The sequence below is a fragment of the Desmodus rotundus genome, chromosome 5 (genome assembly GCF_022682495.2).
Source record: "Desmodus rotundus isolate HL8 chromosome 5, HLdesRot8A.1, whole genome shotgun sequence".
NCBI lineage: Eukaryota > Metazoa > Chordata > Mammalia > Chiroptera > Phyllostomidae > Desmodus > Desmodus rotundus.
Window position 1 is genome coordinate 44,099,241 of NC_071391.1, and position 27,356 is coordinate 44,126,596.

The window sequence follows — 27,356 nt, forward strand, 5'->3', positions numbered from 1 at the left end:
ACTCTAGACTCAGGCCTAAGGCAGTCTGCCTCTACTTGAAAAATCCTGAGTGTTAGAACATGACAGTTTAAAGGAGGAAGTGCTGCTCCTAATCAGAGTTAGGGTTGTTTGTTTTTTTTTTTTAACACTTCTTTCACTTTTATCACCTTCCCAGTTTTATATTTTCTGTCTGTTGTTCATTTGCTGAAATCCTGCCATGCTTTCTGCTTCAGGTTATTACTTTGCCTGCAGAGACACCATGTTAGGCTACACTTCGCATATAGATGCCTTGGTGTAAATAGGTACCTCCTCACTCTTCTCAGAATATCCTGGTATAAGGGGGTGTATGAAATGACACTGGCTGCTTTGTAAGCCACATGGCAGGACCTCACATAGTGCTAAAAGACTTCCAATAGAAGGTGTCTGCATATTGCGCACAGAAGCAAAGAAACATTTTTAGGAAGTGTTTTCAAGTAGGAAAAGCAAAGGGGTCCTACCAATATGGAATGAACAAAAAATTTGCGTAGAGAAGGGGCAAAGATGAAAGAGCAAAGACAGGTATGGTGCAGGCTTTAGAACTCAGAGTTGCACAGTCTTTCTATGTAAGAGTTTTCACACCTATCCACCGTTGGATCTACACAACATCTATAGCTAAGTTTCTTAGCATCTCCGATTTACAACAAAGACAGCCAAAAGGAATCTCTGACTTATTTAGTACACCTCCTGTTCGAGACCCTGCATTAACCATGGCTGGGACTTAAACAAAAAGGAGAGTCAGGGTTGAGCTCTTGCACCTGGTGAGTCAGTAGAAAAGATAGGACTCACACAACTATAATGCAGGGCTGGAAAAAAACAAGTACAGAAGGAGATGCAAACCTACAGTTGTGAGAATGATGGGAGAGAAGTTACCTCTGCTGGCAAGGACAAACCCAGTGTTCATGAGGAAGGCATCATTGATTCTGGACTTGGTGGATGGTTTGAATGGGTACGTACATTCTGGGAAACCTCTGCATCTAGAATCTGTGCGAGTTGAGGAACTGTGGTTCCTGTTTGGATAAGAGCATATAGACCTATCTGGGTATCTTGAGGTTCAAGAAAAAATTTTAAAGATTTCAGACCAGAAATATTGATTCAGTACTCACTACAGAGGACCTTCAATTCTAGGCTAGTGAGTTTGGATTTGATCCCTTGGCAATGAGGGGACATGCAAGGTTTCTAATCAGAACAATGCCATTTTTAGATTTGTCTTTAAAAAATATTAGTTCTACTCCAGAAGAGAGAATGAAATAGAGAGAGGCATGAGATTTATTAGGAGACTGTTATGATGGTACAAGAATGTAATTTCTTGGATCTGAAGTATGTGGTGCAGGTCAAAGCAAATACAGAAAAGTGCTGGCAGAGGCACTTTGTGGTCAGTGTTTGTATCTGTTGTTCCTGAGTTTACTGTAGAAAGTAAAGGGAAGAAAAAGCCAGCGATGTTTGGATTTTGAGCCTCAATCTTAGATACAATTGTGTTGTTATTTAAGGACATGAAGAACACAGATGTTCTCAGGAAAATGATTAAAATTACTTATTAAGTAATTATTAATTACAAATACTTTATTATTACTGATTGTTAAATAATTTTTCAGTTCTAAAATAAACTATTTAAAAAGATTTTCAAGAAATGAAGTTATTCAGGGAGAAAAGGAATGCCATAAGAGAAATAGAGAGAGGAATAAAAAGATGAGTGGAAGTACAGGAGCCAAATGCATCTGATGAACATCTGGAAGATTATCTCTATGTATGGATAGCTTTCTCTCCATCCGTCTCCTGTCTGGACAAACATCTGGAGCAACTGAGAGACAGCAAAGGAATAGAAAAGCCAGGGATTCATAATAAGGTAGTAAATATTTGGTAGCATAAGAAAATGGAAAGGAGAAAACTTCATGGTTCAATGAGTAAGTGGAATGCCCAGGGGGAGGACTGAATGGTTTTGCCATAGATCTTGGACAAAGTGATGCCCCCAGATTGATAATGAGTTATAGCTTTAATTGTGAGAAAGAGCAAAGTGGCAACAGATGTATGTATAAAGAAAGGCAACATAATCTCTTTAGCCAGATAGATAAACTGAGAAAACTTGGACAATTTCAATACTGTTAGTGACAATGAGAAACAAGAATGAGTGATTTGGTGAGCAAAATTGATGCCATAAAGTGAGGGGCTGGATGGTGTTTAAGGGTCTTAAAATATTAGTCCTAGGCCACAGATAAAACTGTATGTTTGTTTTCTTTCCAGGATAGTGACCAGAGAATCTAAGAAATAGTTCCAGCATGGGAGGTAATCCTGAAAACAGTTCAGAGTTGCCTCCTTTCACCCTGACTGGTTTCCCAGGGCTGGAGACCTCCCAACACTGGATGTTTCTGCTCCTTGGTACTCTCTACATTGTCTCCATTGTGGGCAATGCCTTTATCCTTTTTATTATCAAGGAGAAGCAGAGCTTGCATCAGCCTATGTACTACTTCCTGTCTCTGCTATCAGTTAATGACTTAGGTGTGTCTTTTTCCACACTGCCCACTGTGCTGGCCACGTTTTGCTTTCACGTGAGGAAGATCAGCTTTGATTCTTGCATGGCTCAAATGTTCTTTATTCACCTCTTCTCCTTCACAGAGTCTGGAATCCTGCTGGCTATGAGTTTTGACCGCTATGTGGCTATCTGTAATCCGCTACACTATGCCACAGTGCTCACAGATGCTCGTGTGGCACGCATGGGCGTGTCTGTTATCGTTCGCAGTTTCTGCATGGTTTTCCCACTGCCTTTCCTTCTGAGGAGGCTGCCTTTCTGCAAGGACAATGTACTCTCCCACGCCTACTGTCTGCATCCAGATCTGATCCGCCTGCCCTGTGGCGACATCACCATCAATAATATTTTTGGTCTATTCGTTGTCATCTCTTCCTTTGGTCTGGACTCTGCACTCATTCTTCTCTCCTACTTGCTCATACTACGCTCTGTACTTGCCATTGCCTCTTGGGAGGAACGGTTAAAGACACTCAACACATGTGTGTCACACATGTGTGCTGTGCTCATCTTCTATGGGCCCATGGTTGGTGTGTCCATGGCAGCTCGCTACGGGAGGCACGCTCCACAGTATGTGCACACACTCATGTCCCTCATTTATCTCTTTGTTCCTCCAATGCTCAACCCTGTTATCTACTCCATCAAAACCAAAGAGATTCGTCGAAGACTTTTCAAAATACTACTGGGAACCAAGTTTTAAGCAGGAGTCATGGTGAAAGGCCAAGACACAGAGAATATTCACTGTTATTGGACAAATTTGAATTTTCCCAACCTCTTTTGACAAGACTTCAGATTTTCCTTGGACACTAACCTACTGTTAGGACTTCTGCCACCTGATGTTTGGTGATATCTTGGCACTCGTTAACATTCCAGTCCACATGCTTTGGCAAGGTAAACTGGGTCATAATTCAGCAAAAACATTGCTCAATTTTTCTGTTTATTTTAATTCAAAATGGACATTCTCATAATCAGTCCCCAAACTTGTCAAGATGTGTTTTCATCATTATTGTTTAAAGTGAATCATCACAAAGAAAACTGCTTGTTACCATGGAAATAGTTCCACAATGGGTGAAGGATTCTTTTCTCCAGTTTTTGGCAGAGGCACGATTTCACATTGCCCCCAACAGTGTGAAGTGTCCAGATCCCTCCACATCCCTGCCAACATTTATTTCCTTTTGTTTTCTCGATAAATAGTCATCTTGACCAGTGTGAACTGGTAATTTCTGTGGTTTCCATATGCATTTTTTGTTAAATAGAGACATGGAACATTTTTCATATATTGTGTGTCATTTGTGTGTCTTCTTTGGTAGAATGGCTATCCAACTCCTTAACCCACTTTAAAGTCAGGTTATTTGTTCTTTTTCTATTGAATTGTAAAAAGTTTCTTATATAGTTTACAAACTACCCCCTTATCAGATATGTGGTTTGCCAATATTTTCTGTTTCATGGGTTGCCTTTATTCTATGTTGGTTGTTTTCTTTGTTGTGCATAAACTTTTTAGGCTGATATAGTCCCACTTGTTTAGTTTTACTTTTGTTTCCTCTGCTTTTGGTGTTATAACCATACGATGCATTGATCTCACTTTTGGGTATATATTGGAAATAAATGAAATAGGATCTCAAGTAGCCATCAGCGCTTCCATATTCAATAGAGCACTAATTACAAAATTCAGACTATGGAAAAGACTAAATGTTTATCAACCAATAAATGAATAAATAAAATATGGTATACACATAAGTGGAATACTAGTCTAGCCTTCAAGAAGAAAATTCTGCAGTATGCAACAACACGGACGGCTTTGAGGATATCGTGCTAAGTGAAATAAGCCAGACACAGAAAGATAAATACTCTATGATTTCATTTATATGAACTAGAAAAATAAGCAAATTGATAGAATTAAAGAGTGAAATGATGATTATCAGTGTCTGGGGAAGGGGGAAATGAGGAGTTACTGGCCAATAGGCATACAGTTTTAGTTAAACAAGGTGGATAAGCTGTATGTAGAGATTTGCTATGGAACGTTGTACCTATACTCAATGATAGTGTATTGCGCACTTAAAACTTTTAAGAGGGTAACTCTCATGTTGAGTGTTCTTATCAGAATGATATAAAATAAATACATCAAAAGAATATTGGTTAAAATAAAGTATGTATGATACACTGGCTCTAGCTATGCATGTCAATATTTATTTCAATGACACACACTGTCCACCCAGCTTTTAGGATGAGATCAATGTAATTGCATGTGAATTGTATTAAATATTCTAACTTTCAGTAAAAATAACATTTGGTAAATTTGGGTAGTAGTTTTATGAAAAACAAAGGAGTGGAAGTTCAGAAATTCAGCATTCAATTTATAATATTATAGAAGAATACAAATCTATGTAATATAATTGTAAAAGTTAAAATAAAGAAGTGATGAAAGTAAATGGGAAAGAGTAGAAGTAATTCAATAATTAATTTTTTAATAAGTCCACAAAGAATAATTGACACATATCCTACAATTAAAAAAGAGACACAGTTTTCCAAAATCTCTTAATATGATTCGTGTTCATGAGTGAAATAATGCAAAAATATAAATAATAGCTGATTCCAGAAAATGTATCTAATGAGAAAAAATTCCATCCTGTAAAAAAATGAAGAAAAAATTATCTGTATATTTTCTTTACATGTTAAATTGTATACTTGCTGGTTAAAATAAAGGGAAAACAATTTTGCCTTTTTGGACATTGTTATTTACTAATTTGTAGGGGACTCCTTTAGTAATGTCACAAACCTTGAGACAGAAATGAACTCTTTTACCTTACCCCGTTATCTGTAACTGGATACTAAGTCCTCAAAATTCTAATTAGACTTTGGCTTATCCAATCTTTGCCTCTACTTCACCACTGTTGTTACCTTATTTGGGGCCTTCATTGTTACACCTCAGTTCACCCTGGCAATATCTCCAAACTGATGTCCCTGTTCACCATTCTTTTTTCTCACTTTTCCAAGCTGGAGCCAGAAAAATCTCCCTAAAGAATATGATTATAGAACATTCATAGCCTTAAATGGCACCTATTGCTTAAAGACAAAGTCCAAATCCCTTAACATGTACCTTAATAATATCACTATTATATTCATTTCTTAGGTTTCCCTACCCCTAAACACATCCCCCACCCCTCAGAAATAAGTTTGTTCCAGCTAATGAAGCTACATGTGATTGCGAAACTGAAGCAGGGTGCAGCCAAGAGGAGGGCCCCAAGAAGGGATTTGTAATGGGGTCCAGGACTCGGGGTGTCCAGGAAATATTAGAAAAATGTATGTAGGATGTCTTCACCCCCACAGGCCTGAGCCAGGGGGGATGGGACACATGGAACAGGGCCATTCAGAGCTGTTTTGGGTAGCAAGAGCTTTGCAGCTAACCCCTGGCACAGTCATTTAACATATCTATAACCTTTAACTGGTTTCATGGATGTGTTAAGTGGCTGTGGCCATGCTTTGAGCCAGGGGCTCAAATTCCACCCAGGATGGGACTGGGAAGTAACTCCCCCTGGTTACAGGGCCTGCTTGAGAGCGTGGAGATGATTGGCTCCATGCCATGGGGCCACACCTGCCCAGACTTACTATGGCAGCCCAGTAAAGCTGGAAGAATACAGGGATGCTGGCAGGTGTAGCTGACTGTAGGAGGAGTCAGAAATGGGGCTGCAAAGGAAGATGGGCACTGGGATTTAAAACCTAGGCCCAGCAGCCATAGGGGGAAAGAGGAGACCACGCGGCTCCAAAGTAGTAGGAGGAGGACCACAAGGTTTTGGGGAAGGAGAGAAAGAAGAGACCATGCGGCTCCATAGTAGTAGAGGAGGGCCACAAGGTTTTGGGGGAGAAGGAAGAGACCACGCAGCTCCAAAGTAAATGGGGAAAAGGACCACGCGGTTCTGAAGGAGAGTAAAGAGGACCACGAGGTTTTGGAGTGCTTCTTCTTGCCACGCGGCTTAGGCAGCAGGAGAGACTTTGCAGCCATAGAGAAAGGGGAGAGAGGACTCTTGCTGCTGGGCCATGAGAAGGTGCCACATGGCTTTGGATTAAGTGGAGATTGCAGCAGCCACACAGCTGATGGTGCCGGGAGCCTGAATCACGGACTTCTACATCTTTTCCTGAGGCACGGTACCCAGGACTGGGCACAGGGAGAGGGAAGGACTGTGCATCTGTGGGTATTCTAAAGGACTTTAGTATCTTATTGAAGACATTAGGCCATTACTCTAAGTCTGTGTAACTTTTAAATAAACAATTCCTTTCCTTTTCACCAGTCTCTGGCATTGAGAGACGTCTTTCCTCTGGCGGCGGGCATTTCGAACCTAGCAGGTGGGCGTGGGGGGAAGGAACCTCCAGAGACAGAAAGGCGGAATCCTTTCTGTAATAATTTATCGTGAACCACCCCCCCCTGCTCTGTAACAAAACCAGCAAGTTGCTTTATGCCTCTGTATTTTTGTTTTGATCAGCTTTTCTTGGAATATCTTGTCTATTTTTATATACTTGGAAACTACATATCATTCTAATTGTTCATCAAAAAATTTATTAGACAAATACCATGAGCCAGACACTGACTCAGCATTTCCATCACTTCTTTATTACCTGCCCTCCATCTGCTTGGTAAAACAAATATTTCATTATTTTATATACTTCAAATGTATTCATGTAGAGTTATACCACAGGGCCTAGATATGATTCTGTCTTCCCCTGTACGTGGCTCCCTATTTGAATCTTAAGCTTCTTGAAAGAATGAATTATTTGTTAATATTAGAAGGAGTGTCAACTTTTCTTAAGTTCTATCAAGACCTTGGAAAAACTCCAATCTCCCTGAGCCTCAATTGACTCATTTGTAAAATTGCTACAAAAATCCCCAGATTGTTGTGTTTTTATAGTTTAGAGATTATGTCTGTAAGATACTTGGTACCTTGCTTGTCATATAAGAAGTACGCAACACTTATTATAATTTGGTTACTGTGAAAGTAACCAAAATTGTCCCTAGAGCTTAACATTATACAAATTATTTAGTAGATTTCAATCAATACTTATGGATTAGATAAATAAATGAATGTAACTGTAATACAATCATTTGCAAATGATGTAAATTGTGGATCCAGGAAGCACTAAGGCTTAAAATGGGAAGGTTATCAAAATTTGAAAAAATTCAGAGGAGCACGCAGCTTTGGTGAAGGAGAGGGAGAAAGAACCATGTGGCTTTAGCAGAGTGGGGACCCCGTGGCAGCAACACAGCTGATGGTGCCGGGAGCCTGAATCATGGACTTCTACTTCTTTTCCTGAGATACGGTACCCCAGACTGGGCAGAGGGAGAAGGAAGGACTGTGTGTGTCTGTGGGTATTCTAGAGGACTTTACTATTTTAATGAAGACATTAAGTCATTAAATGTTGGGAACCGCCCTGCCTGGTTTCAGAGGCTGTAACCCCTCATGGTTAAGGCTGAGTCAGAGTTGGGACCATAAGCCACTAAGGAGACAAAGCTTGTCTCCCTGGCAGGTGTACCACCTCTGCCCACTTCACCCTGCTTGGCCCTGAGCTTGGCCAGTTAGCCAATGACGGGTAAGAATCCTCAAGGGAGGATCAACCTAAGACAGGTTCTGGTCACGGAAGAGGCCCGCAGGGAAGGATTTGGGGGGCTGTGGAAAAAGGGGGTGATGGACCCTCGCCCCTTGGCTTTGAAATAGCCTGAGTCCTCATTCTGTCTGCAAGAAGTCTCCTAATCTCTTGGCTTCCTTACTTCCCTTGCCTGACTTAAGCCTGAAGCAATAACAGAGGGCAGTGCAGTCCTGTGCTGGGAGGGGCGGATTCCCTGGGGAATCAGGCCTAAGAAAAATACATACATTCCTGTGAAACCTACTTAATTTGTACCCTCAGTTTAAGAGATAAGGGTCCAGACCTGAGATGAGTCTGGCGCCTAAAGTTTTATGGCCCTCTAACTAATTGGCTGTAACTCAGAATAAGCCCTCAGAGTTCTCTGTAAATCTTGTATTGTTTAACCCTTACTGACTGACAATGATTGATGAGCTTTATCTGTATTCCTATGCGAATGAACCTAATAAAACCCCCTGGAGAGAGAGGCTCAGGGCCCTTCTCCCCTTGAGAGAAACGGCCACCTTTCCTCCCCAAGCAGATCATGTCTTGGTAGTCTTTTTCTTCCGCCGTGGCGGAACCTGGGGGGCTGCGTTAAAGCCCCCCGACAATTAAAAAAAATGAAAAAATTTTCCAAATATAACATAGTAATACAAAACTAGTGACTTCGAAAACACAAGTATTTTAGTTATTAAGTCCTTCAATTATCAAACTTAAAAATTAATTCACCTCAGTAATATTTTAATGGGAAATTTTATGGAAAAAACTTTAACTATTATTGATAGGTTACAAATAAACTTGAATGGACACAAAGCATGTGACTTGGTGGAAGATTAAACAAATATTAAAGGTATCATTTTTTCTCGAATTCAGTTTACTTAATTGTGAGTATTGTTTTCATAAAACAACATAATTTTAAAGTAATTTAGTATTACTGTACAATTGAGATTACCCTCCATCATATGTTCTAAAAAGTTAAGAAATTGGACAAGAATGAAAGTGATCTCCCAAATGCTAAAACATAAAAAAAATTAGAAAGTTACACTAATTAAAATAGAAGATATGGCTACCACAACAGATTTCTAGTATAGCATAGCTTAAAAGAATGTATAAACCATTGCAAAGTAGTATTTGAAATCAAATATTTTTCAGATAATATTTCTGGCATGGTTACAATATTCTTTAAGAGTTTCATGCTCTACTGACTGAGCTAGCTGGGCATCTTAATTTTCTTTAAAACACAAACATACAATATTATTGTTCAATAGTCATATATTTGCATATAAAAGTATTTGGAAGCATTGACAGAAGTTTCATTAGTAGTCTGTTTAGTGAGAAAAAATTTATTTTTTAATATAAAATGTGTGTGTGTGTGACAGGGAGAGGGGGAGAGAGAGAGGGAGAGAGGGAGAAAGGGGGAGAGAGAGAGGAATCAAAGCAAATGAGAATAATGTGAGCAGTCCTAGGAGTGAGCTGTAGGGCTGCGAGCTCTGAGTGCTCCAGCTGGCTCCCCATGGAGGTGTTTTCCAGCTCAAGGAATAAACAGTTCCTTTTCGAAGGGAAGCCAAATCTCCTCCAGGTGTGGCTGTGGGCTGTAGAGGACGAATACTTCTATCTCTGAGGGCCTGGTTCTGGGCCCCAAGAGACTCATCCTACCTGGTGCACATCAGGAGCACGCTGAACATTTACTCCCCCCATCCCATTCATCAGAAGCCTGTGCCAGCCAGAATGTTTATGCTGTAGTCAAAAACTAATATCAGATAATTAGTTTAAAACAAAATGACAGAATATTTATCTGTGGCAGGCTTGAGGTCAGGACTAGCCTCACTTGATCTCTTAGTTCAACTGAGCTACTTAGATTAGTCTTTTAAAATCTCTCATGTTCATTTTACCAGCTCTGAAGTAATACTAGAGATAACATTACTTGGTGGCTTAATATGTGCTAGTCACAGTTCAAAGTTCATTATTAAAAACTTATTAGCTGCTATCAGCAGCCTATGATGCAGGCAAAATTATTATTTTTGTTTCCCAGGTAAAGACACAGAAGTACAGATTATAAGTAAAGGCCCAGGAGCTGAACCCAGGCAGCTCTTTCCCAAGTTCAAGACTAGTGTGACTTTGAGTTGGTGACACAGCTTTGAAACCTTTTGCAGTTCTTGGCCTTTCTTGTATTGCCTTCTAAAGCTAAATGTATCTAACAATGATGGTCTTAGTTTGGGCTGGAGAAATGCAAGATACCAGACACAAAGGGGGCTCATCCATTTTAAATAAGTTAGTGGGGCAAACCAACACACAAAGGGCTCAGTCAGTGTACACAAATAGCAACGGCTACAGTCCAGGGAGATAAGATGCCAGGAGTACTGTCTGTGGTAGCCCGGAGAAGGGGCCTCTAACACAGCCTGTGGGGTCAAAGATTTCTCTAGTGCACGTTGTCTTGGATTAATTAAGTTGAGAAGTGAATCAGATACTTTATAAAGATTCTATCGAGAAATGAAAAGATGTTTTAGATTCACATTGGACAAAAATATGTAAATTTGTTTAAGTAAATACCTAACTGTGGGTCATTCTACCCTGTGGGGCTAATAGGTATCCAGACACACTGACCAGAAAAACAATCGATTGAATAGGTGTGTTCATGTTGTATGTTCCTTAACATGCGATTCACCAATAGCAGAGTAACCCATTTTGAAGACATTTATGGAAAGAAGGCTGAGGCTGTTTTTCTGACTGGGTTAATTATGGCAGAAGTATTAGTTGCATGCCTACTATTTGCTCAACACCATGCTGAGTGCTTTGAGTATACTGAAGAATAAGAAAGACATAGACTCACTTTTCATGGAACTTACATATTAATGTAGGAGAGAGGCATGGAACAAATAACATTGTTTACATTAAATCACACAATCACAACACTGCGAGTTTCTAGAAAAGAGCAATAGAGAAGGTTATCTAAACATTAATTAGGCTAAGAGGTTAGGGGACCCTTCCGTTTAGTGTAAATCTTCCAGTTTAAGCTAACAGCTGGTGGATAAGAGGCTGGCGAGAAGGAGAGGTGACTGGGGAAAGCTTCCAAGACATGGGAAGCAGCATCTGTGAAGACCATGAGGATGGAGTAATAAGCCTTGCATAGTCGAGGAACTGGAGATAATTACGGTTGCAGTAGAAACAACAAAGGGGAAATGGCTCAAGATAAAGGTTGATAGGAAGGCAGTGACAGCAGAGGCCCATACAAAAGTTTGGACTTTACTGGCAGTGGAAATAATATGATGTAATTGTACTTGAAAATATTTTTGTAATATGGGAAGTAAATTGGAAGGGCTGTGATGTGACAACTGCCTTTCTTCCAAACTTGCTATGAGAGTCAGAGGGTCTGGGATTCAAGCTAGCTCTGTTTTTCACTTACTGAATGAGTTATTTCTGGGCATCAGATCCTCTTCCAAAAAATAAATAACAATCAAGTTCTAACTCTTAGTTTCTTTGAAATCTCACAGCTTCAAAGAAGTGCCACATCACAGAGGAGCCACCCACACAAAATTTTTTGCATTTCCTGCTGCCCCAGCCACCTCTCTGCAGTGGGACATACTGGGCCCAGGGGACTGTTAACAGGCAGTTTTATAGCTCAGGGCTTGGAGGGGGTGGAAGCTGGCAGGGAGGCTGAGTGCAGAGTGAGCTGAGTTCTCAGTGTTTCTTCCCTGGTAAACACTTCACCTACCTCTCTCCTCCCATCTACTGGAGCTGCTGCAGAGGTAAGTTGGGACTTCAGCTCTTCCCTTACCAAGGCCTATAGAAATCTCATTCATAGCTCCAAAATCTTGAAGTCACTAGGGTACAAATATTTGAAGAAGTTTGTAATACCTTCTTCTTAAGATAGTTTACTTAATCCATATTTATTGATTAGAAATAGAACGGGCAATCCCTGAGTCCTAATCCAGGGCTCTATGCCCAGTGACCAGTAAGCATTAAGGACAGAATGAGAAGAAAATCAGATAATTATGGGAACTTACAAGTTATTGGGGGAGAAAGATGTTAATCAAATAACCAAATGTAACAATTCATTGTAATTCTAAAGTGTGATAAAAGTCAAAGAAAAAAATATATGAAGATATACAAGAGGGACACATACCCATGAGCAGAGAAGTAATGAATGCTGAGAATAGCTGTAAGATACGTTCCCAGGTAGTACTAATGTAGCTGTTTGCCATAGAAAGGATGCTTGAATTCTCATTAAATTTTATTTCAAAAAGGGAGGGAAGCCATTGAAAGGTATTTAGTGGGAGTGCAACATTATTTGGTTTATTTTCTAAACAAATAATTTGGCTGTTTTGTGGAGAATGGATTAGAGAGGGGCATGAAAGTAAGCTGGTCAGTCAGCAAGGAAGGTCTTGCAGAAACCAGGAGGTTAAGGATGCTGAGGGATGAATTGCAGTTGGAAGTGACATAGAGAAGACAGCCAGTGATAAGTATAGTTTGGGAAGGTGGTAATAGATTAATTAGATCTGGGAATGAGAGAGTGAGAGATACCTCCTGGGTTTGTATGGCCTGGTGAATAGACGATGATAAATTTTTATGAAATGATACATATTGGAGAAGATCAAATGTGATGATTACTAAAAAGTTCAGTTTTGCATTGGTTATGTTTGAGATGCTGATGAGCTATTTCAAGTGATAGGTAGTTGAAGGCTGGAGTCCAGAGATACAAGAAGTCTGAGCCAGAGACATACATGTGTGACCATTGCCCCACAGAAGAGAGATTAGACGGACATTTTCCATGGAAAGTAATTTTGAAAATATTAGTTATAAACAGAGCAGAGAAATAAGTGATTACTGGAAAAATATGTGAAGGGAATAAAGAGAGTTTTTTTGTTCTTTGTTTCCTATGACAGGAAATCCTGAAAGAAGTTTTATGAGGTAGGACATATATGAAGCTCAGAAATGATCTAAACCTTTAGTTTTCAAACTTGCCTGCTTATTGGAATCCCTTGGGAAATTTTAAAAAATACTGATTCTGGAGTTCCACTGCTAGATCTTCTGATTTAACTGATAGGAGCAAGGCCCAAGCAAAAACAGAGAAAGTTTTAAGGTTCCTCAAGTGATCCCAACATGCAGCACAGTTTGAGAATCTTTAATCTAAAGAGAGAAAATACACGTAAACATGCCAGAGAGAAAAACCAGGAGCAATCAGTAGTGAAGAAGCATGAGATTCTGGACCCTTGGTGAATAAGTGCGGAGGTCAAGCAACAAAGAGAAGATGAGGAGGTGGAGTGATGCTTCAATGCAGACAAGAAAAAAAACACAGCTCAGAATACAGACAGAAAAAGTCATCGCTTGTACAATGGGGAATGCATTAGTAAGTGGAGAGCCTTAAGGGAGGACTTCATGGAGGACATAGTGTATCTCGCTTCTTGAAGAAGGTGGTAGATGGCATTTAGTAGAGAAAAAGGGCAAAACCTTTTTCCAGCACTGAAGAAATATTTTGTCTTTATATATTCCACTGTCTGACTTCACTTCACTTTGGTTGTATTTCCCTAAAAGCCACTCAGGGATCCTCATGAAAAGTTTTGGGACTAACGTCTCAAGCACTGCCAGCTTCACACTAACAGCCTTCCCAGAGATGGAGGGCCTGGAGCACTGGTTAACTGCCCTCCTTTTGCTGCTTTATATTATCTCCATCCTGGGCAACATCCTAATTCTCTTCATCATAAAGGAGGAGCACAGCTTGCACCAGCCGATGTATTACTTCCTGTCTCTGCTGTCTGTCAATGACCTGGGTGTGTCCTTTTCTACATTGCCCTCTGTACTGGCTGCCTTGTGCTTTCATGCCCCAGACATTGCCTTTGGTGCCTGCCTGACCCAGATGTTCTTCATCCACTTTTTCTCCTGGACAGAGTCTGGGATCCTGCTGGTTATGAGTTTCGACCGCTATGTGGCCATCTGTAACCCCTTGCGTTATTCCACTGTGCTCACTGATATCCGCGTGGCTCACATGGGCATATCCATCGTCATCCGCAGCTTCTTCATGGTGTTCCCACTGCCTTTCCTTTTGAAGAGGCTGCCCTTTTGTAAGTCCAATGTGCTCACCCATTCCTACTGCTTGCACCCAGACCTCATCCACTTGCCCTGTGAAGATACCACCATCAACAGCATATATGGCCTGTTCATTGTTATCTCTGCCTTAGGTGTAGACTCAGTGCTCATCCTCCTCTCCTATGTTCTCATACTGCGCTCTGTGTTGGCCATTGCCTCCAAGGAGGAAAGGCTTAAGACCCTCAACACATGTGTGTCCCACATCTGTGCTGTGCTCATCTTTTATGTGCCCATGGTTAGTGTATCCATGGTTCATCGATTTGGAAAACATTCCCCTGAGTATGTGCACAAGTTCATATCCTTGGTTTATCTCTTTGTGCCTCCAATGCTCAACCCAATTATTTATTCTATTAAGACCAAGGAGATTCGTAAAAGGCTATGCAAGATGTTCCTGGGATCTAGGCTGTGACCAGGGAGAAAGCTCCTGGAAAGCCAGGTACCCTATGACTTTTTTTGTTATTGCTGATTTTTGTGTGTACTAACTTAGTCCTTTGGAGGATTTTGATTTCCTTCCATACATGGACCTACAATTTGATATCTGCAATCAGTTGTATTTTATCATCTGGCTATAACCCACAACTCAGAATATCAGGGTGTCTTACATTGTAATTAAATGTGTGGTTAACACTGCTTCTTTCTGCTCTCAGCTATCTATGGTTTTCTTTTTTTGCCCCCTTTTCTTCTTCTTGTTCAAGCACAGGAGTCTCCACTGTCTATGGTTTTCTGAAGACCTTTGGTTAAATGCAAAAGACTTCACATCTCCTAAGCCACGTAGGTTTATGCAGAGTGGATTGTGCTGGTTGATCAGTAACTGGACTCACATTTTCAGCCTCTGTCACCTCAGGTCCTCCAATGACAATGTAAATATTTTTCTCACTATATTATATATTTCCAACTTCCTCCAAGTCATTAAGGTCATCTTTACACAGTGGCTCTTTTTCGAACTACTCAGTCTGTGTAGAACAGTGATTGCCACATTTATGTGTAATCTCAAAAATAGTTAGTGGAATAATAACTGTGTATCTTCGCATGCATTTTCAGGCTGACATCTCACATTTTCATTATAAATTCACATAGTGGTTGAGCATGCATTTTGGGATCTATTGTAAATATAGTCCATTGAAAATAAAATGATATATCATATTTTAAAATATCCAATGAAATCTAAATACATTATGTTTTGATATCTGACAAAAATTTTAAAGTACACAAGCACATTTAAAAAATATATAATCTTTATTAGATTTTTTCCATTACCATTTAGTGTCCCCAGCAATCGCCACACTGTTGCCCATGTCCATGAGTCCTTTTTCTTCTTTGCTCAATCCCTCCACCCACTCACTGCCCCCACTAGCTCTCAATTGTTCTTCATCTATGAATCTGTTTCTATTTCACAAGCACTTTCTTTAATATTTACATATTTTGTAGTTGTCCTTTTTTTCTTGAACATAAATTTTTATTTTACTTCCATAAAGGGTTTTGACAATATAATGAATTTTTAACTTGAAAGTATTTTAATAATCTCTTTATTATAATTTTTGCAAAAAATCTGTATATATATTTAAATTTGATGTTTAAAAATTGGTGACCCATAAAGCATTATTTAAAATATATACACCGTATTGAGTTAATTTCCCAATATTGATTAGTATATAACAAATACAGTATAAGTATAACATAACTTTTGGTATACTAAAAGTAACATTTAATTGGAAATCCATCTCTTAATGAGATGTATGGGCTTTTTTAAATCCAAAAATGAATATTGTTCATTAAATGAATGAGAAATAGTCCAGCAACAATTAAATTCCTATTTATTTTCTTTCTTTTATGTAACTTTTAATACTGATAAGTTTATCATGTTTATGTTATTTATAATAATATAAGATGTTATAGGAATCATTTCATCATTGTTCAGTGCCATTTTTAAATACTTTTGCAAGACAAGAACCAAGTAATGAACTCTTATCAAATATTATTTGAAAAACCTAATAAATGACAATTCCATTGGATCCTCTCTACTTTTGTTGAAAGCAATGGAATTGACACCATTCATCCTAACCAGAGTACATTACCCAGTCATAGGTGTTATTCACCTTATCAAAATCTATGCCAATATTTTCGAAGTTCCTTTGGTTTCTCAGAAAGCTTTACACATTGTGGTATGTCATGAGAAGATTCCAATTATATTAAAAGCTATGCATAGTCTTTTCCCTGCTTTTCTAAATTTTTCATTTAAGTTTTTGGTAAAGTGAGTAAATAAGATTGTTTAAAAGATGAAAAAAATGGTATAACAGAGACACAGTTAAACAAGGTACACACTTGAAACAGCTATTTAAGCAAAAAAATTTGTGGTCACTTAATATCTTAAAATTTATTCCCTTGACTGGTGTGGCTTAGTGGCTTGGGGTTTATCTCCCAAACCAAAAGGTCGACATTTCGATTCCTGGTCAGGGCACATGCCTGAGTTGCAGGCCAGGTTCCCAGATGGGGGCATGTGAGAGGCTGACGGACAATGTGTCTCTCCCCCTCTTTCTCCCTCCCTTCCCTACTCTCTAAAAATAAATAAATTCTTAAAAATAAAAAACAAACTACTTGTGCTTAGGCACTTAAAGGAATGTTCTCATTGCTCCAATGGATCATAAATAAGTTTGAAAACCACTAGATTAGATTCCCACCAGTGACAGCTTCTATAAAACCAAGATGACTGTTCTGGAAAAATTTTGACCAAATCTCATCTTGAAATATCAGGGAAATCAATTTCTTCTGCAGTGGAATCTAAATATGGATGTTGTTTACTGAAGAGTGGATAATTACTTTCTTCATTTATTCAAGTAGTATTTTTGAGCACCTATTACAACTAAAGTGTAGCTATATAATACTATTTTATTTTTAAATGCAACATGGAAAATAAATCTAAAGACTTAAGAATTGATATTGTTGTAATTTCTTGAGCCTGATCTAATATTCCCTTCTTGGTTTTCAACATCATCAGAAAATGGATATGCCATGTATGTAATCCACAAGTCAAAAGCATGAACATGCATAGATAAACTTTGAATGTATAATAAAATCTCATTTTAAATAGGATTACTTTTACAGTCACTTGTTCTGGGGACATGCTTGCCTAGCAGCAATACTGAGTCCAGATCACTTTTAATAGATTTATTTCACAGTTGTTCAAGAATTCAAGACTTGGAAGAATAAAAAAATGATAGTTGCATGATTATAAAAAATGTTAGAACATTATCCAAATGTTAGAACATTTTAAATATCTTTTGACATTCTCAAAATTGTGACTTTGAGTAACACTTTCCAAATGAGAAAAGTACAGATGTTTGCAGCCCTTTAAGGTTAAGTATAAAGCTACACTCTTTCATGTGGTGGCCACCAGCTACATATGGCTATTAGGCCTTGAAATGTGATTAGTTTGAATTGACATGTATTGTAATGACATGTGACCAGATTTTGAAGACCTAACATAAAAATTAATATATAATATCTTATTTTTTCTAATAGGCTACATGTTGAAATAATAACACTCTAGATATATTGGGAAACAACATATACTTTGAAAATTATTTTTACCTATTTCTTTTTATATTTTAATGTTACTATTACCAATTGTAACTAACATTGTATTTGCATTATATATATATATAGAGAGAGAGAGAGAGAGAATATCACTAGGTTAGAAGTCAAAATGTGGAAACTAATAGGAAATTATAGTGAAATAGAGTGATGAATTTGAAATTGTTTATCAGTATTTTTCTGTTTAATGAAGTCCATTGGTCTGAGGCAGTGATTTTCAACTGGTGTGCTGCAAGAATTTTTAAAGCATTCAATACCTGACTATTTAGTCAGGGGCACTGACATTTTTCCTTAGATTGTCAAATGGGTCAGTTTTATGTAGCCATTTCAAATATTTTGAAGATAGAAGAAAATATGCAACATTTTAGACATATTATGCTTTATTATTTCAAGAAAGATAAAAATGGATCCGAAATGCAAAAAAAAGATTTGTGCAGTGTATGGAAAAGGTGCTATGACTGATCGAATGTATCAAAAGTGGTTTGCAAAGTTTTGTGCTGGAGATTTCTCACTGGACAATGCTCCATGCTCAGGTAGGCCACTTGAAGTTGATAGTGATGAAATCAAGACATTAACTGAGAAAAATCAGCATTCTATCATGCAGGAGAGAGTCAAAATACTCAAAATATCAAAATCAAGAACTTTATTGGTGAAAACAGTGTGGTATTAGCATAAGAACAGGCACATAGAACAATGGAACAGAATAGAGAGCCCAGAAATAAACCCAAGTCTCTACGGTTAATGAATATTCAACAAAGGGAGGAGAAGCATAAAATTGAGTAAGAGTAGCCTCTTCAAAAAATGGTATCGGGAGATCTGGACAGGTACATGCAAAAATATGAAACTGGACCACCAAATTATACCATACACAAAAATAAGGTAAAGGTGGATAAAAGACTTAAATATAAGTCACTGTAAAAGTCCTAGAGGAGAACATAAGCAGGAAAATATCAGATATTCCTCACAGGAATATTTTCACTCATATGTCCCCTAGAGCTGGGGACATAAAGGAAAGAATAAGCAAATGGGATCTCATCAAAATAAAAAGCTTCTTCACTGCCAAAGAAAACATCACCAAAATGAAAAGGGATCCAACAATATGGAAAAATATACTTGCAAATGGTACCTTGGACAAGGTTTTGATGTCCAAAATATATAAGGAACTCACATGAGTCAACTCCAGGAACACAAACAACCCAATTAACAAATGGGCAAAGGACTTAAAAAGACACTTCTCCAAGGAGGACATACAGAAGGCCCAGAAATATATGAAAGAATGCTCAGCATCACTAGCCATCAGAGAGGTGCAAATTAAAACCACAATGAGATACCGCTTCACACCACTCAGAATGGCCATCATAACCAAATCAACAAACAAGTGCTGGCCAGGTTGTGGAGGAAAGGGACCCTACTATACTCTTGGTTGGAATGCAGACTCATGTAGCTACTGTGGGAAAGAGTATGGCATTTCCTCAGAAAACTAAAAAGGGAACTGCCCTTTGACCCAGCAATTCCATTGCTGGGACTATACCCTAAGAATCTTGAAACACCAGTTCAAAAGAACCCACGCAACCTAATGTTCATAACAGCATAATTTACAACCCCCAAGTGCTGGTAGCAACATAAGTGCCCATCAGTATGAGTGGATCAAAAACTATGCTACATTTACACAATGGAACACTACACAGCAGAAGGGGAAAAGGAGCTCCTACCCTTTGTGATAGCATGGATGGAGCTGGAGAGAATTATGCTAAATGAAATAAACCAGGTGGAGAAAAAGAAATACCATATGATCTCACTTATACGTGGAACCTAATCAGCAAAACAAACAAGCAAGCAAAATACAACCAGAGACATTGAAATAAAGAAAAAACTAAGAGTAACTAGAGAGGCAATGGGGGGGAACAAAAAGGGGAAGTGTCACCAAGGAACACGTATACAGGACACATGGACAAAGCCAAAGTGGGGTAGGATTGAGGGTGGGAAGTGGGGATGGGTGGGGCGGGGGAAGTGGTAGGGGGAAAATGGAGACAATTCTACTTGAACAACAATTAAAAAACGAAAATGAAAAATATGTGTTTTATTTTAAGGAAGATAAACTAAACGGGCTTTTGGCCAACCCAATATTGGCATCCTCATTAAACTGAACATGACTTCATACTGATGTTTCCTACCTCAGCTCATAAATAATTCAAACCTTCTACTCTTACTTTTCTGTAACTTCTCACTATAACAGTGAGACACCTGGTTCCCACTATCTGTCATCAATTTACTTAATTGTTCAATTCTAGTACACATGTATAGTATTTAGAGAACTTTTTACCTGTGCCCCCATGAAAAATTACTTTATCAACTAGAGTACAGCACTTATACTTCCTTTATCTTACAGACTCCACCCATTTCCAAAGTTACTTACGTCAGCAACATTTCCTTCCATCTCTTTCAGTGTGGTTTTTATATGCTTGTAATAGAATTACATTCTTTTGTCACATTCTGCCTTCCACTCTGGGATCTGCTAATGTCCTGAATGATTTCGTAAGCACATACGTCTTTTGCTCTGTGCTGTTGGGATGTTCTAAGGGTTTTGGCATGCATAGTGTCATTATGCACTATTATAGTATCACTGAATGATTTCACCACCCTAAAAAATTCTCTGTGCTTCACCAATTCAACACTCCCTTCTCCCAAATCCTTGGTTACCACTGATCAACAAAGGGAGGAGAGTAGTTCCCTGTATAGTTTTGCGTTTTCTAGAATATGGTAAGAGTGAAGTCATACATTCTTTAGACTTCTTTCTCTTCTTACTTAACAAATATACATAGGATTTGCCCATATCTTTATGTATCTTGATAGCTCATCCCTTTTTAATTTATGAATGGCATTTTGCTGTCTGAATATACCACTATTGGTTTATCTATTTGTTTACTGAAAGATATCTTGGTTGCTCCAAGTTTTCTTTCTCTTTTCTTTTTATGATTATTATTTGCCAAAAGGTTAAGAAAGCACCTTAATGGAATTGGGTTCCTTTTCCTATAGCAGCAACCTGGACTATCTTACACTTGAACTAGTGTAGTACACTTAGTATCTCTAAAAAATTGATATTCAATTCTATGTCCTCCAATATACCTTATTTGAAGTAATTTACAAAGGGTCAACAAGATGATCCTCTAAATTATATGAAATATAAAATATCTCTGTAATCAAATGTGATTAGTATACTTATGTACATTCTAGATACAGAATAACTTATGCAGAAACATTTACCAATAAAAATGTTTCCAAAAATCAAATATATTTTGGAATCTACACATAATATGACACTTCTTAAGCTATGAAGCCTATATGAACACACATACATACACACAAATGCACACATACACACACAGAAAATAAACAGTTTTGTCTAGGGATAGAAAACAATAGAAAAGATAGAGAAACAAAGAACAGGGCACACTTCTGAATTCAATCTTTATTTAATTTCCATTTCAATTATGGCCATTCCAGTTCGTGATCTGTGAAGATAAAATTCAATTGATACATAGCTTTCTCCAAGAGGTTATTAGTGATACTATGTATTCCTTCTTAAAAACTGGCATAATCCCAATACTCCCTGCCCCCACCACGAGGATACTTTAGAAGATTCTTAAGCCGGTACCATCCATTGAAAGAAAAGTCTCCTTTGACACATATGCCTATTTCCTTGACTTTTTAAATATTAGATTTCCTGGTCCTAATTTCCCATACTCTTAACATAACATATGCTTCTGATTCTACAATTTATTTTTCTGTACCTGCTAATCCATGGTTTTCTAGAGAAATATGGTAACTTCTGGGCTCTGGTAAAGACATGGGAAAAAAGGGAGGAAAAGGATATTGGAGGAGAATGACATCCTTTCTTCACTTGCTCTCTGCCTTTCCACTTTTAATCCTCCCTCACACTGTGCTTCCACAGGAGCCTTGCCTGTTTTGATTGGAATCTAAGATGGTCCCACTATTGGCCACCAGTACCATGAGTTCTGTATTGAGGAGCTTTCACCAATACTATGGCTGCATTTTAAACTGATATTTCTGAGAGAGCCTGCCTGGTTTCCACAGAACAATCTCTATAGTCATTAAGGCCAAATCCCTTTACCAGAGCTGTTTCTAGGACAAAATGCATGATGCTAAAGGGAAACTGTACCTTGGAGTTGAAGTCACGTGGAGGACGTGGGGATTTAAAAACAAACAAACAAACCCCAGTCTGTTCTGGTTAAAAAAAAATAAGGTTTCTCTCCTAACAGATATGATCTATAGACTTACTTAAAATTTTAATTCTAAATATTAAAGGCTTCTAGGAGGCAAGAACCTTATTCTAGCTATAGGGGATCTAAATACCTTATTCCAGTAGTTAGACTCTGCATGTGTACATCAGATCTGTTGATAATACACTGGATGTTGATTGGGCAAAACTGAATAGCTGAAAAATTGCTGTGTATCCATCTTCCCTCAAAGATTTGCCCTTCTTTTGCAAGGGAAGTCAGAGCACATTTTTTGAGTAGGGGAAGTGAACCTTGGAGCTAGAGTGAACCTGACTGATGACCTAAGTGGAACTAAGAAAACAGGTGGTGGGAGCCATAAAAGTGTTTTCCTCTAACGTATTTAACCAACCTCATGGGAGAGAAGAATATCCTGGAAGAAAGGAACAACTTAAGCAGACGTTACTCATCTGGTGAAGCTCATCCCACTGCCATAGCTGGTAAAATGTGCTAGAATTTAATCAACTCATATCTGCATCACATTTGGGTAGAAGATTTACTGCTAGCTCTCTAAGCCAAAAATCTAGTAAAAGCCAAGATTATGTCATACCGCCTTAAAAAATATGGTGGGGCTTTTTCATAGTCTCTATTTCCCAATTTAGTATCCTCTTCCCATAAGACTATGGCTCTAACTTCTGAGTGATTTAACAAAACCATTCTTTTGTCTTTAATGAGTGTTTCTTCGGGAAAGAAGGCGAGCAATTCCTTGGCGGATCTGCTTAGTCTTGACACTATAAATGATGGGGTTCATCACAGGAGGTGCCAACAGGTAGGTATTGGCCATGATAACATGGACTAGTAGAGAGGCATGCTTTGCAAAGCGGTGGGTCACAGATAAGCCAACCATGGGAACATAGAGAACCAGAACAGCCAGAATGTGAGAGAGACAGTTGTTGAGGGCCTGGAGCCGCTCAGTCCAGGAGGCTGTGCTCAGGATACTTTTCAGGATGAGTGAGTAGGACAGCACAATGAGCAGAGGGTCCAACACAATTATAAGCAAAACCAGAAGAAATCCATACCAGCTGTTGAACCGGATGTCACCACAGACCAGGCGAATCATGTCCTGGTGGAGGCAGTAGGAGTGAGAGAGAAGGTGGGAGTGGCAGAAGGGCAGGCGCTTGAGCAGGAAAAGGGAGGGAAGAACAGCAAGCACACAGCGGCAAATGATGGCTAACCCAATCCTGCCAATGACTTCGTTGGTGAGGATGGTGGCATAATGGAGGGGGTGGCAGATGGCAACATAGCGGTCAAAGGACATGGCCAACAACACAGAAGATTCCATAAAAGAGAATCCATGGAGAAAGAAGAGCTGGGCAAAACAGGCCTCAAAGCTGATCTTATGAACATTGAGCCAGAGGAGTGGCATGAGTGTGGGCAGGGTGGTGAGGGTTAGACCCAGGTCAGTCAGGGCCAGCATAGAGAGAAACAGGTACATGGGCTTGTGGAGGGTTGGCTGTTTGCTGATGACAGTGAGAATGGTGGTGTTGCCCATGATGGAGATGGTGTAGAGACAACTGAAGGGGATGGAGATCCAGATGTGGGAGGCCTCATATCCAGGGATGCCCGTGAGGATGAAGTAGAAGGGATATTTGGTGGTGTTAGTCCCCTCAGACATGATGAATAAATGCAAAACCAGAATCTGTGTGTTCTGTAATTAGAATTCCATCAGTGGGATTCTACCATAGGGTCATTATCTGTTCAATCCAGGACCCAGTTATATGTACGGGATTGTTTTGTAATACCACTGAGTACCAAAGCACTAACAAATAGAACTGTGGACTCTTTTGCCATACATTTCTGTTTACTATTACCTCATTTTTCAACTTTTTTGTCCACCACTATGCACTAAAATTTAGCTTTATGCTTCCTGAAAACCTTGTAATTCATTTCCAACCAGTCCTTGTATATAGGTATATTTACATACACATATGCATCTACTAACTGAATTTTTCTCATCAATATATTGTAACAGGGTGCAGCCAAGAGGGGGACCTGAAATAGGGATTTGTAATGGGGTCCAGAACTCAAGGTGTCCAGGAAATACTAGAAAAATATATATAGGATGTGCTCACCCCCACAAGCCTGAGCTGGGGGAAGGGACACATGGAACAGGGCCATTCAGAGCTGTTTTGTATAGCAACAGCTGTGCAGCTAACCTCTGGCATGGTCATTTAACATATCTGTAACCTTGGACTGGTTTCATGGATATGTTAAATAGCTGTGGCCATGCGTTGAGCCAGGGAGATGGGAGTCACTTCCACCCAAGATGTAACTGACAAGCAACTCCCCCTGGTTACAGCACCTGCATGAGAGCTTGGAGAAAATTGGCTTCATGCCACGGGGCCACACCTGCCCAGACTTAATATCGCAGCCTAGTAAGGCTGGCAGAATACGGGAATGCTGGCAGGTGTAGCTGATTGTAGGAGGAGTAGGAAATGGGGCTGCAGAGGAAGACTGGCTCTGGGATTTAAACCCAGGCATAGCAGCCATACCCAAGAGAGAACCACATGGCTTTGACAGCAAAGGGAGAGAGGACCACGCGGCTTTGAAGAAGTGAGAGAGGACCACCGGGCTTTGGCAGAGTGGGTACCCAGTGGCGGCAACACAGCTGATGGTGCCAGGAGCCTGAATCATGGACTTGTACTTGTTTTCTTGATATAAGGTACCTACCCCAGACTGGACAGAGGGAGAAGGAAGGACTGTGTGCACCTGTGGGTATTCTGTAGAACTTTAGTATTTTAATGAAGACATTAAGTCATTACTCTAAGTCTGGATAACTTTTAAATAAATAATTTCTTTCCTTTTCACCAGTCTCTGGCATTGAGAGATGTCTTTCCTCTGGCGGCGGGGAAGGTAAACCTAGTAAATGTGGTGGGGGGACCCCCAGAGATAAAGGGGGGTTCATTTCAGTAACAGTATATTGTCCCCGCCTGGGGTCTGTTCTGTAACAATATCAGTAATATTTTTATAATCAAATTCAGAGATTTCATTAATATTTTACATGACACACAAAAATAAGATTCTGCTCACTACTTTATGCTATTAAATTGAATGGAAATGATATTGAAAGAGGGAAGTTTCATCACAATGCCCAGGGGTCTTCTTTGAGCAACCACATGGAAAACAGTAACACTTACCTTTATATGGAGCATTAGAGTAGAAGCAGACCTTGGGGGAAACGTCACAAGTTCAGTTTGTACATGCTGAATGTGGTGTTCATAGCAACTATCTAAAAGAAATGACAATGAAGCACATGGATATGAGATCCAGGTATAGAAGTCCATTCTGCATGGCATGGACCCAGCTCGCACTCGGAAAAGCCAGTGGGGAGCAAGGTCTGACACACAGGACCCACGCCCATGGAAAGGTTCTCCTGTGGGGAATCGGGCCTGCATTGTACCTGGGCTGCTTTGAGACTTGCTTTTTGCTAAAACTCCCTCACCCTGAATTGAGGTTTGATGCACATCTTTAAAGTAACTTCCTAAAATCTATGCTAAACCTCCCAAGGATGAGTATAACCAGTTCAACCACTTTTCCCTTGACATTTGCAAATATCCTTCCTTTTGGATGTAATTAGCAACATCCTCTCTTTTGTTTTCTGTAACCACCTAAAGGGAACCTGTGCACAGTAAATGAGGACCATCCTCAATGTAATGTGCCCAGAAAAGCAATAAAAGCCTGTTGAGGCAAGGCTGGCGGGCTCTCCTCTTGAAAGAGTGGCTGTCCTGTTCCTTTTCCTCCATAGGCCTTGGTAGTCCATGTGAATTTGTCCATTGCAGCCACAACACGCGGATCCCGTGGGCCGGGATCTGCATCATCCAGGAGGACAGAGTAGAAGCCTGCTGGAGATGGGGATTCCCAGACATAGTGATGGTAGCCGAGAAACTAGGAGTTGAAATGCTAACCCAGGCAAGAACTTAGGGTGAAACGGAGAGAGATTGAGCTAAGCTCTATAAAGAAATGTAAAATTTAACAGTTTGGTTGTTGTGGAAGAAGAAGCAAAGAAAACTAAAAAAGCTACTCAGAGAAGTGGATGAAAAAGATAAAGAAAATAGGAGTCACAGAAGCCAAAAAATAAAAGATTGGTCATCACAGTTCAGCTCAGATGCCCAGTAAAACGAATTCTGAAAAGTCTATTCAATTTAAGGATGCAGATGTCAGTAGGAACCTTTTGGAAAGACACTTCAGTAGAATGATAGGAGAAGATGATAAATTAAAATGGTCTAAAGGATTGGAGGCGATTTCTGTAAATTATGTATTGTAAAAGGGGGTGTCTATACTACCCCCATATGGGATAAGTGCCAGCTGTTATTCTTCAAATAAAGGGATGAATATAACTTTTGTAAATAAAGAGTTATTAATTTTTAGAGTGCTCTGAGAATGAAAGCTTGGACCTTTCAGAAAATACACAATGCAGTTAATGGGTTACTATTTATGGAATCTAAGCATATTTGACACAAAATGTCCATAAATGCCAAACTAAGAATTCCTAGAAAATCATTAAACTCTAGAATTTAAGACATAATGCAAGGTAGTGTCAGGGAAAAGAAAAAAGAAGATCAAATAAAAATGGACTTTTTTGAATTAGAAAAATAAAAAAGAATAAAAACATTCAAAAATTATCCCTGAAAGAATCAGTGTAATTTGAATACCTCTAGCAAATTTGATCAAGAAAAAGAAACATAGGCAAACATTTATTAATGAAATATAATGAGATGGCCAAAACTGTAGAGAAATTGCAAAGGCTGTTAGGTGGTTACCAGTAAAATAATAAACAATAGGAATTTGGATGTCCTTTAGAACTTAAACAGCAAATCAAAAGACAAAAGACCAGAGCAAAGGTTTTTAAAACCTTTCAGCACAAAGTCCTAATAGATTTGACTCAGGTTTGGAGGTATTAAAAATTTCTAAAACATTTTAAGTAAAGGACGTGCCCATAACAGAGATGTTTGGCCCTTTGTAGAAGCATAAAAGAAAGAAAATCCTGGAGGCAAATGGTGGTGGTGTCCATCCAAGCATTGCAGGGGTGAGTCTTAGTCATATCTCCAGGAGATGGCGTGTACCATTATATGATGGCTGCCAGAGGCCTTTTGGCTTTGTACTATTTAACATTTAATCACTGATTGCATTCTTGCTCTGAGCCAGAAACTATTGAGTATAATTTGGATCCCTAAATTTTTTTTGATTGCTTGAATAATGGCACATTTTTTTTCATGCATGTGGTATAGTAGATACCCCTT

The 27,356-nt window shown here is 39.1% G+C and overlaps 3 protein-coding genes across 3 annotated transcripts; 2 read left to right on the forward strand and 1 right to left on the reverse strand.

Moving 5' to 3' along the window:
* Nucleotides 1–2,291: 2,291 nt before the first annotated feature.
* Nucleotides 2,292–3,255, forward strand: LOC128781101 (olfactory receptor 51I2-like). Its single transcript, XM_053925649.1, has one exon. It carries the CDS (start codon nt 2,292–2,294, stop codon nt 3,234–3,236), a length of 945 nt encoding a protein of 314 aa, XP_053781624.1. The 3' UTR covers nt 3,237–3,255.
* Nucleotides 3,256–13,064: 9,809 nt separating this feature from the next.
* LOC128781102 (olfactory receptor 51I2) lies at nt 13,065–16,431 on the forward strand. Its single transcript, XM_053925650.1, has one exon. The coding sequence runs from the start codon at nt 13,695–13,697 to the stop codon at nt 14,637–14,639; it is 945 nt and encodes a 314-aa protein (XP_053781625.1). The 5' UTR covers nt 13,065–13,694; the 3' UTR covers nt 14,640–16,431.
* Nucleotides 16,432–22,699: 6,268 nt separating this feature from the next.
* Nucleotides 22,700–25,320, reverse strand: LOC123478105 (olfactory receptor 51Q1). Its single transcript, XM_053925651.1, has 2 exons — nt 25,254–25,320; nt 22,700–23,764 (listed from the first exon to the last, which is right to left on the reverse strand). Exons 1-2 carry the CDS (start codon nt 25,266–25,268, stop codon nt 22,784–22,786), a joined length of 996 nt encoding a protein of 331 aa, XP_053781626.1. The 5' UTR covers nt 25,269–25,320; the 3' UTR covers nt 22,700–22,783.
* Nucleotides 25,321–27,356: the final 2,036 nt, after the last annotated feature.